The sequence below is a fragment of the Ranitomeya imitator genome, chromosome 2, assembly GCF_032444005.1.
Source record: "Ranitomeya imitator isolate aRanImi1 chromosome 2, aRanImi1.pri, whole genome shotgun sequence".
NCBI lineage: Eukaryota > Metazoa > Chordata > Amphibia > Anura > Dendrobatidae > Ranitomeya > Ranitomeya imitator.
In genome coordinates, this window is record NC_091283.1 from 538,981,032 (window position 1) to 538,993,075 (window position 12,044).

Genomic DNA, 12,044 nt, shown 5'->3' on the forward strand with positions numbered 1-12,044 from the left:
GCCCCCCATAAGACGCTCCAGTGTGTATGCCCCCGTATGCTGCTGCCATATATATAAAAAAAAAAAAAATACCATACTCACCTATCGTCCGGCTCCACTGCAGGTATGTCTTCAAGAAAATGGCGCCGGAAAGCGCGGACTGCGCAGGCGCCGATTCCGGCAGCAGGAATCGGCGCCTGCGCAGTCCGCGCTTTCCGGCGCCATTTTCTTGAAGACACACTCCGGCTCCTCTGCCTGTGACTGGTCAGAGGGCGGCGCTGGCGCGCATTAAGCGTGTCATTGCGCCCTCTGAACTGTCACAGCAGAGGAGCTGGGAGACGGAGCCGCACGCAGCGCTGGAACGGGGAAAGGTGAATATACTTACCCTCCTGGCGGTCCCTGACTCTCCGGTGGAGATCGCGGTATGCGTTCAGTGTTTACGCATACCGCGATCTCCTGGGAGCGTCACTCTGTGGGGGCCAGACTGCGCAAGCGCTTGCGCCTGTGGTACAATCAGCGATCTGGAGAACAGAACTCTGTAATATCTATGTGACCGTGCAAGAAGGAGGAGTGCTGTACCTACACCAGGACCAGTGCGAGGGTGCGTACGTGCATTTTAATGGCGCATTTCAGAGTCAGTGGGATCCCAGTGGTTGCATCTGCATTGATCTGCAAGTTATTACCTATGATGTAGATACATGGAACAATCTCTAACATAAAAAAAAAACATTAAACACATTAATACAATATGCTTAAAGGTTATTGGGAATCCTCGTGACTAAACACGGCGGTGTCTCCTACACAGTGCTTCAATATTGCTGAACACATATCAAACACGGAGTTCACTGAAATGCCTGTGATGTTACTCAAATGCTCCAAAACCTAAAGAAATTTATAGAGAGGAACATTTTAGAAAACTGAAAAAGAACAAGGCCAATCTTAACGAGAGGGAAATTAGCAGTATCGGGAAATCTCCAGCATTTTAGTGAAGGTAATTCTCCCTCAGACTTATCTACAGTTGTTTTTGGCTATTATCCATGCAACAAGACAAACCTGTGCATTGCTACAATGGGAACTCAAATTACTGATACACACATGGCCAAAACCATGATCCCAAACAGCACAGTGACTACTTTTTTTCCTTTTTAGATAGGCAGCCTGAATGTAGATGCTAATTACAGGACATGCCTTAGTTTTCCTATGGTCAAATTATTTACAATCTTTTCTAGGTGTACTATCATTTTTGCCCAGGCAATTTTTTTTCTTCAAAATTTTATGATAACCCACAATTCAAAAGCAATGTCTAATTTTCATTAGTTGATATTCAGTAAGTTTACATTGAAAATTCCTTTTCTCGATCGCTTCATTGGGGGACACAGGAAACCATGGGGGTATGCTGCGGACACTAGGCAGAAAAAAAAACTCCCTAGCAGGCTACACCCACCAACTGGAACAGAGGCTAAGTTCACACTTGCATTTGGCTGGTCTGTGTATGGCTGCGTACCTTCTCCCTTAAGCTCCGCCTATTTCTGCATACATCCTGCGTACCTATCTTTAACATTGAATCCAAAAGAAGAACAGGTGTGTCCAGCGAGTGGTGAAGGTAAAAATTAACTTAAGCTACATCGTACCTTATTGTGTCTACCAGGCACAGCCCTATCCCCCCTAACACATCAAGAGTGTTTGTGGCTTCCTCACAGAGGGATAGGTGGACTGGTCCTTTCCATCTATTTCCGACCCTCGATGCTGTCAGCTATGCTGCTCTGGTATCCAGAAACAAGGTGGCCGTTCGTAGGGTCATATGGCTTAAAGTGTGGAACGCAGACTCTGCATCAAAAAGTCCCTAGCCAGTCTTCCCTTTCAGGGCCTGCACCTTTTCGAGGCTAAGGTGGATCAGATGACCTCTGATGCTACAATGGGAAACAGCACCTAGCTTTTCCAGCAAAAGCCCAGACATCCGCCGTCTAAATGGCGAACCCCATTCTTTTGTTCCTTTTGACGGTTTTCCTATTCTGGACGTCTCATGCGTCAAGAAAAGGCCCCTGCGTGGCAGGAGAGGAAAAAGCCCTCTTTCAAACCAGCGCCCTCCTGGCATGCTTGCAGTCAACAACACAGATCTTCCACAACCAAATCCAATAGGTTTTCCTCCACATGATGGGCTGCTCCCACCTGGATTCTCTCCCAAGGTGTATGGCCATCTCCTTTTCTGGGACAAAGCCTAGGTCAGAGAGGTCATTTCCTCCGGCTACAAAATAGAGTTTTCCTCTCTCCCTTAAAACCGTTTTTTCATGTCTTAACTCCCAAACTTCCTGATTTTTCTCGTGATGGAACGTTTTTTCAAGTTTCTATTCAAACCTATTTGTAGTTCCAAAGAAGTCCTATTCTTGACCTAAAATAACTGAACAGGCATGTCTGTCTCTGTCACTTCAGGATGGTGATAGCGTCTATGGGACCCGGGGAGTTACATTGCTTGGAAGTCATCCAGGATGCTTACCTTCACATTCCTATATTTCCATGTCACCAAAGATTCCTCCAGTTCATGATTCACGACTCCCATTTCCAGTTTTGGCCTAGCTACCGCTCCTAGAGTCTTTTATAAATGTTATGGCTGCAGTCATGGCTATGCTCCAAACCAGTAGGATTATATCCAATCCCTTATCTGGATTATATTCTTATCAAAGCACTATTTTAACAAGACTGTTGTGAGAGTCTGCACCTTAAGGTACCTTCACACTCACCAACTTTAGAACGAGAACGACAGCGATCCGTGACGTTGCAGCGTCTTGGATAGCGATCTCGTTGTGTTTGACACGTAGCAGGGATCAGGATCCCGCTGTGACATCGCTGGTCGTAGCTAGAAGTCCGGAACTTTATTTGGTCGTCAGGTCGGCGTGATTCGTCATGTTTGACAGCAAAAGCAACGATGCCTGCAATGTTTTTTCATGGAGCTAACAACCAGCAAGAACTATAAGTACGTCACTGCATCGCTCCTGCATCGTTCAGCTGTTGCCGTGTTTGACGTCTCCTAGCGACCTAAACAGCGACGCTGCAGCGATCGGCTCGTTGTCTATATCGCTGCAGCGTCGCTTAGTGTAACGGTACCTTAACTCTCAACACCTTATCCTATCTCAGCTGAATCATCAACAGATAACACAGGTCAACAAAAAAATTTTTTTTTTCTGGTGTCCAAAATATTTTAATGAATTTGGGGTATTTTTGGGGTGCTGATTCTGAATATGCTATCAGTTTTGCCAGATTGGCTCAAGTTTTTGAGATTTTTGGTATCTTATTTATCGCACTTGTTGGTAAATGCGACGCATCATCTCATTAATTTCTTTGGATTAGTACTTGAACTGAGCAGTTCTCAATATAGTTTTGTGTTAGTGTTCTAAAAGTTTGTTCATAGCTTGATTTTTGCATTAACTTTATGTTGTTGTCTGTTTTCCAGTGAAAAGCATGAACTCATCAAGAAGAAGTTGTATTAACGATCCAGACTCATTCTGTTACATTTGTGGTGAATACACACTGCCAATACACACTTCATCATCATCAGGTGGGGGAAGGTCAGGTAACATGGTAACCACAGGTACAGGCACATCTTCACAATGAGGGACAGGCCTTCTTGCAGATTCCATGTTAGGTTACTCCCATTTTCGTTTCTTATGCTTATTGAATCCTTGCACTTGCACTGCACAGAAATAACAGTCATCATGATGATTTTTTTGCTCTCTCCACACCATTGGAACACCAAATTTGAAGCTTTTTCTTTGTCCTTTGCTCCATTTTCGTAATAATTCGATACATGCTTTGCACACTATGTGTGGTGCCCAAAACTTGTCTTGGTCCCCAAGCATAACCCCAAAATAGGCAAAATACACTTTTTTTTACGAAGTCTGTTATGTTTCTTCTATGTTTTGGCAGTGTGTATTCACCACAAATGTAACAGAATGAGTCTGGATCGTTAAGACAACTTCTTCTTGATGAGTTCATGCTTTTCACTGGAAAACAGACAACAACATATAGTGCAAAAATCAAGCTATGAACAAACTTTTAGAACACTAATTAACACAAAACTATATTGAGAACTGCTCAGTTCAAGTACTAATCCAAAGAAATTAATGAGATGATGCGTCGCATTTACCAACAAGTGCTATAAATAAGATACCAAAAATCTCAAAAACTTGAGCCAATCTGGCAAAACTGATGACATATTCAGAATCAGCACCCCAAAGTTACCCTAAATTCGATGAAATATCTTTGGCACCAAAAATGCTGTTGACCAGTGTAATAATAAATAATAATCTTTATTTTTATATAGCGCTAACATATTCCGCAGCGCTTTACATTTTGCACACATTATCATCACTGTCCCCGATGGGGCTCACAATCTAGATTCCCTATCAGTATGTCTTTGGAATGTGGGAGGAAACCGGAGTGCCCGGAGGAAACCCACGCAAACACGGAGAGAACATACAAACTCTTTGCAGATGTTGTCCAAGGTGGGATTAGAACCCAGGACTCCAGCGCTGCAAGGCTGCTGTGCTAACCACTGCGCCACCGTGCTGCCCCAAAGTCGTCTCTGATCTCAGCCCAGCACCTAGTATTCCTAGGTAGCGATTTCAACACAGTTCGCACAAGCGTCTTTCTTCACAAGAAAAAGGTCTCAGCCATTCTTCTCAGAGAGCTCTCTTCAGTTCTGCATGAGCATGTTGGGCAAGATGCTGGCAGCAGTTGAAGCAGTTACATTTGCTCGGTTTCACACCCATCCTCTTCAGCTAACCATTGTCTCACACTGGGACAGGTTGATTGTAACCCTGGATAAGTCTATTGTTCTTCCCCCCACGGGTAAGACTATCATTAACTTGGTGGAGTTCCTCCCCACTTGTCTGTCACGGGAGACCCTTTCTGCCTATCCAGTAGAAAGTGGTGATGACAGATGCCAGTCTTCTGGGTTGAGAAGCTGTACTCGAGGATCTCACAGCCCAGGGTTGCTGAAAGGTCCAGGAATCCTCTCTTCCTATCAAACTTCTGGAGATCAGAGCCATTTACCTGGGCCTCCTTCATCGTCAGGGCCAGGTATCAGCCGTTCCGTTCGCATCCAATACAGCAACAACCAGGGTGGAACACAGGGCTGACCAGTCATTTCGGAGGTGTCTCGCATCCTGGTTTGGGCCAAAGAGAAAATCCTGGCTCTCTCTGCTGTACATACTCTCCCAGGGTGGACAACTGGCAGCTGATTTTCTCAGTCACAAGGGTATCTCTGCGGGAGAGTGGTGTCTAAACCTGACTTTCTCTCAGATTTGCATCCAGCGGGGCATCCCTGAAGTCGACTTGATGGCATCCAGAATGAATAGCAAGGTTTCACAGTTTATTACCAGGTCTCACAATCCCCTAGCGATCAATTCCTAAACTCTGGCAATGTCCTGGGTTCAATTCAAACTTTTATCTTCCCCTCCTCCACCTATCCGATTTCCAACCTCCTCAAGAATATCAAGTAGGTGGGAGTCACCCTCACAGCTCCAACCACAACAGGAGGAAAAAAAGGAGGAAAAAAACCTCCACTATTCTAGAGAAAACACAGAAAAAAACAGGTATAGGTGCTTACCTGTCCAGGACTTAAATCAAATGCACTAACATGGTGCAGTGGGCCCAAGTAAAGATGGCGACTGCACAGGTATCAAATGAGACAGCCAGCCTACAATCAAGGATTGGCCGCTTGGCTCACCAGTGCAAATAAATAATCCTCATAGCTCCAGACTGACCCAAAAGAGCCTGGTATGCAGATGTAATCAATCTTCTCGCAGATGTCCCCTGGAGGCACTAAGATCATCCAGAGCTTCTTACCAGGGGTACCCTCTTCCACCAGAATTCAGTCTCTCAGTTTAAAGGCATGGTCATTGAAGCTGCAATCTTGAATGCCGCAGGGTTCTCCAACCAATTTATTCAGACTATAATCAAAGTGAGAAAATTGTCTTCCTTCCACATATACCATGGCACTTGTAAAGCCTTTTTTTCGATGGTGCAAGGCCAATCAGGTCACGCCACTATCCTTTTCCCTCCCTCCTGGCTTTCCTGGATTCGGGCCTGGATTCTGTCCTGTTTCTCAGCTCTCTAAAAGAGACAGATCTCTGCCCTTTTTATTCTCTCCCAGAAGAACTTGGCCTCTTGCACTCAAATGAAGACTTTCTTGCTCACTCCATCCATCGGACTCGCTTAGAACCGTGGGATCTCAATTTGGTCTTGTTCATCCTTCAGGGTGTACCCTTTGAACCAATAAAGGATATTTATTTCTCTCTTCCTTCCCTCCTGGAAGGTTTTGTTCCTTATAGCGATCACTTCCATTAGACATGTCTCCAAACTTGTAGCTCTTTTCGGTCGTTCGCCTTTACTTGTGTTCCATGAAGACAAGCTGGTCCTACGTCCAGTTCCAAAAAATAGCAAAAAAGGCAGAGATGCTTACCTGCCTAGGCCTCTGAACAAATGCATTATCAGGATGCAGTGGACCCAGTGGTTAAGATGGCGGTTACACAGGTGCAGAAATACCAATAAGGCAGCCACTCACAACCTACCAAATTAATGGAGGGGGTGGCTGCTTGGCATATGACTGCACATTAGAGACTTGTATGTGGCGCTGTTCACCCAATGGGAATGCACAGCATCCAGGTTAACAGCCCTTCTATTAGCTCAGGCGGGCTTCCCAGAGCTATTAAGATGCATCCCTGCATCCTGATAATGCATTTGTTCAGAGGCCTAGGCAGGTAAGCATCTCTGCCTTTTTTGCTATTTTTTGGAATTTTTGGAGGATTTTTGAATCCTTTCTTTGTGCTAGCACTGGTTACGTACAGTTCCATCCTTTCTTCCTAATGTGGTTTCCTCTTATCTCGAATGAGGACATTGTCCTTCCTTCTTTCCATCTCCCGATCATCCTCTGGAGTGGTCTCTACCAAAACTGGATCTCGTCAGAACTTTGCTTCTCTATGTTTCCAGGACAGCATCTTTCAGACATTCAGAGCCTTTTAGTGATTTCTGAAGGTTCTCGTAGAGGTCTCTCCGCTTCCAAGGCTTCCACTGCCCGATTGATTCTTTCTGCCATACTGGAAGAGTTCCGAGTGAGAAGACCGCCCCCACCAGGGGGTCGCTACTCACTCCACACGTGCAGTGGAGGCTTCTGAGAGGTTCGCTTTAGGCCTTTGCATTGTAGCTCTGCAAGGCCGCCACCTGGTCTTCGCTCCATATCTTTTCCAGGTTCTACAGGACCACACCTATGCCTTGTCTTTTGCCAGCCTGGGCAGGAAGGATCTGCATGCAGAAGTGGACCGGTCTTAGATCTGTGAGTAGCTGTTTATCGCACCCTATAGACTGCTTTAGGACGTTCCATGGTTTCCTGTTTCCCCAATGAAGCAATAGGGAAATCAAGATTTTCCGTGCTCACAGTAAAATCTTTTTCTCTGAGCCATTATTGGGGGACACAATTAATTGTGCCTTTGTTGGTTAAGATTTTATGCTACCTCTCTTTCTCCTTCCTACTGCTTTCCCTCTAATGGTATTTTCATATTATGTTTAGGGAAACACTCTGTGGATCCGTGGGGGCATATGTCTGAATCCCCCGCAAAACGGGATTCGTGTGTATGCGCCGACAGGGGCTATAGACTGATATGGTGCCTGCAGAGCTAACGTACACTGTGATGTGCATCATTTTCGGGAGTTTAGCTCTACAGGATGTGGACACTCAGACCCAGTCCACTACATCTGAGTGTCAACCTCCAGTAGGTGTACACTCCCGAAAATGATGCACATCAGAGAGCACATTCATTCTACCAATTACCCATTACAGTCTATGGCCCATTGGCGCAAATGTCCAAATCCCGTTTTGTAGGGGGTTTGGACGTATGCTTCAACGGTTCCACCGTTATGCAATGTGAACTGATTAACTTGGTTCCTGTTGGTGGGTGTAGCTTGCTGGGGAGGAGTTCATTTTTTTCTGCCTAGTGGCAGCAGCATACACCCATGGTTTCCTGTGTCCCCCAATGAAGGCTTCGAGAAAAAGATTTTACGGTGAGTACCCAAAATCTTGTTTTATCAATTTCAAGTTATTTCAGTGAGCATTGCAGAGTTTTCTTACTTTAACAGAAGGATACCAACAATTTTGCCCATGTGTGTAAATAATTATGTATATGTTTCAATACAAGTATAGTGGCATGTAAAAGTTTGTGCGCCACAGGTTAAAATTACTGTTACTGTGAACAGTTAAGCAAGTTGATGATTAAATGATGTCTAAAAGGCCTAAAGTTAAGATGACACATTTCCTTTTTATTTTAGGCAAAATAAAATATAAATATTTTCATCTTTTACATTTTAAAAACTACAAAAAATAAAATGGGCCAATGCAAATGTTTGAACACCCTGCATGGTTAGTGCCTAGTAGCACCCCTTTTAAACATATCACAACTTTCAATTCTTATTTGAGGTATTTACATCCATTCTTCCTTGGAAAATTCTTTCAGTTCTGTGAGCTTCCTGGGTCATCTTGCATGCACTACTATTTTGAAGTCTAGCCACAGATTTTTAATGATGTTCAGATCAGGGGACTGTAAGGGCCAGTGTAAAACCTTCACCTTGCGCCTTTTGAAGTAGTCTATTGTGGATTTTGGTGTATGTTTAGGATCCCTTTAACTTCATTGGTCCACAGTACTTGTTTCCAAAATGCAATGTTCAGATGTAATTTTGCATACTTCTGATTAATTTTATGGTGAGGACGCAGGGAACGTTTTTTTTCTGATGACTCTTCCATAAATGCTATGTTTGCGCAGGTGTCTCTGAACAGTAGAACAATGTACTACAACTCCAGAGTCTGATAAATCTTTCTATTGGTCTTTTGCAGTCAAGCGGGGGGTTCTCATTTGCCTCTCAAGCAGCTCTCTCTGAAATTTTGCTTGGTCTTCCAGACCTTATCTTGACCTCCATGATTTCTATTAACTGCCAAAACTACCTTTTCAACTGCGGACAGGGCCACTTGAAACCGCGTTATCTTTAGAGATGAGCGAGTATACTCGTTACTCGGATTTTCCCGAGCATGCTTGGGTGGCCTCCAAGTATTTTGGCGTGCTCAGAGATTTAGTTTTCGTCGCCGCAGCTGCATGATTTGCGACTGCTAGACAGGTTGAATATGAAAACTAAATCTCCGAGCACGCCAAAATACTCGGAGACCACCTGAGCATGCTCTGGGAAACCCGAGTAGCGAGTATACTTACTCATCACTAGTTATCTTCTTATAGCCTTCTCCTGCTTTGTGGGTCTCCACCTTTTTCAGAGTGCTAGGCAGCTGCTTAGAAGAACCCATGGCTGCTGTTTTTTGGCACAAGGCTAGAAGAGGCTGGGTTTTTATAAAGCTGCGGAATTTGCATCACCTGGCCTTTCCTATCAAGAATAGTGAACAAACCATAACTCTAACAGGCAAGGTCTCAAAGTTATCTGAGAACACATCTCCTTGGGTTCCCAAACTTTTGCATTGGCCCATTTTCTTTCAAAATTTAAAAGGTGAATTTTTTTTTTTTTTTTTGCCTACAATGCAAAGAAAATGTGTCACCTTTAACTTCAGCCCTTTTAGAGATCATTTAATCTTCCTAGGAACACTCATTCACGATAATTGGTAAGGATAAATGCACCCCGTATGTAAACAGCTCATGTAAGATATTTACAGCATGGCAGGTGACTTCAAAGGCTTCAGTAAGCTCTATTACAGAGCTCAACAGTTTCCCTGAAAAAACACTACTGGTCCATGCAAGCTGCACAACTTAGGGTACATCTGCAATGGCAAAATCCAAGGTTTGCTGCAGAAATCACTGTTTGCACTGCAGTAAAAATCTTCCCCTAAATTAAAATGCTGCAGGTGACAAACTTCCAGGGCTGGCAAATTGTTGCTGCGCGTTTATGAGATTTTCAGCCCATGTAGATACACCCTAAGGGTACGTTCACATTTGCGTTGTTATGTGTTGCGTCGGCGACACAACGTACAACGCATGCACAAACGCATGGTTTTGTGACGCATGCGTCCATTTTTGGCTTGCTTTTGGACGCAAAAAAAAAGCGACTTGCTGCGTCCTCTGCGCCCTGACGCTTGCGCCAAAAATGACGCATGCATCACAAAACGCAAGACAACGCATGTCCATGCGCCCCCATGTTAAATATAGGGGTGCATGACGCATGTGTCGCCGCGGCTGCGCCCGACGCAACACTAATGTGAACGTAGCCTAAGAGGGAAGAAGACATCAGACAATGATCTCTTCCCTTTCAGCCATTAATAGTATCTCAATGCTTCATCCGGAAACCTTTTTTATATTGGATTATATTTATATCACTGTCCAGTTTTACACATTAAACACTTTTCTTGCTAATTAAATAAAATTCTCTGCTGCTTAAAAGGTGGAGATTGGAGTTGAAAGGAATAAAGGCTGGTTACCTGATTCCAGGAGTCAGGGTGAATAATGAAGGTGCTGGCAGATATTACGCCTGTGCCCAAGAGCATGTGATCTTCCTTTACTGGGAGAAACGTGCTCCTATCAAAAGAAGGTAATGAATTCACAATTAGAAAGAAACCAAATGATGAAAAATGGGAGTAAGGCGGATTTTACACGGCAGTTTGTTTTCTTATATCACAAAATTGGGGCTTTTTTTTTACTGCGCTGAACCCATTTTTGCTCCATGTATCAGTTTTTACAATCTGCCTCTGTTGAAGAAAAAAAATTCTTAGCCATACCCATTAACCCCTTCCCAATAGGGCAATTTTCCATTTTTGAGTGTTCATTTTTCCTCCATATCTTCCCAGATCTATAACTTTTTAAAAAACTTTTCCTTATGTGTAGGGCTTGTGTTTTGCAGGACGAGTTGTACTTTTAAATGACACAATCTATTTTGTGATGTACAGGAAAGGGGAAAAATATCAAAATGGCAATAAAATAAATAAAGTGCAATGCCGCTATTGTTTTTTGTGTTTTGTTTTTACACCATTTATTGTACAGTACAAATGTCCAAGCAATAGGATACTCCAGGTCAGTACAATGAAGGTGATACTAAAACTGCAGTTTTTGTTTAATTTAAGTGGTGGAAAAATAATGTTGCGCGTGTCTCATTACCGTGTTTACCCATAAGGTTAATTAATGTAATATTTTGAAAAATCAGGCTTTTACGGATGTGTAAAAACCACATGTGTATTTTTTTTAAATTTCTTTTTAATGGGAGAAAATGGGTGACAATTCAAACTTTTATATGTATATATATTTTTTAAAACCTTTTTTTTTACGGTATCGTGCAGTCCCCTTAGGGGACTTGAACCTGTAATCTTCTGATCGCTTGTACTGTATACTGCAATACCAAAGTATACTGCAGTACCACAGGCTGGCTTTTATACAACCGCTGGCAAAAATTATGGAACCACCGGCCTTGGAGGATGTTCATTCAGTTGTTTAATTTTGTACAAAAAAAGCAGATCACAACTTCAACTCAATCCACAAAAAAAGCAAGTCCTCGCTCAGGTCTGTCGTCTGTTAACAGAAATATAGGGGGCTTCCGCATTACTGGTAGTACAAAGACTCTGGAAAAGCTAAATGGCTCCTTGCCCCTCAAAAGAAATTCTCTGCTTCCAAATCCAAATGCCTCCCCTCCCTTCTGAGCCCCATAGTATATCTAATCCACATATAGCATCCACGTTTGACATTTCTGAAGTGATGAGAGCCCACCTAATTTGCGAGTGCATGCCTCCAGAAGCACAGGCTGGGCATAACGTATTGGTGACTGCAACGTACTGGTCACTACAACATACTGGTCACTAAAGTGTACTGGTCGCTACAATGGCAATTTGCAATTTTCACTCGGCAACATTCATTGCTGCTTGTTTTTGGAAAATACCCATGGAGTCAAAATCGTCACTACACCTGCAGATAAATTCCCCAAGTGGTATAATTTCCAAAATGGGGTCACTTGAGGGGGGATTCTGCTCTTATACCTATTAGGGGCTCTGTATATGGAGTCTGCCAACTGTTCTAGGAACATCTGCCCTCCAGGAGGCA

The 12,044-nt window shown here is 43.6% G+C and overlaps 1 protein-coding gene across 1 annotated transcript in view; it reads right to left on the reverse strand.

Annotated features, from left to right (window-relative positions):
- Positions 1–582: 582 nt before the first annotated feature.
- Positions 583–12,044, reverse strand: part of CNTD1 (cyclin N-terminal domain containing 1) — a 30,464-nt gene continuing 19,002 nt past the window's right edge. The window contains exons 7-8 of the mRNA XM_069755724.1: positions 10,439–10,535; positions 583–861 (exon numbers count right to left, since the gene is read on the reverse strand). Coding sequence (XP_069611825.1) covers positions 739–861; positions 10,439–10,535 — 220 coding nt within the window. The 3' untranslated portion in view covers positions 583–738. The remainder of the gene's footprint in view (positions 862–10,438; positions 10,536–12,044) is intronic.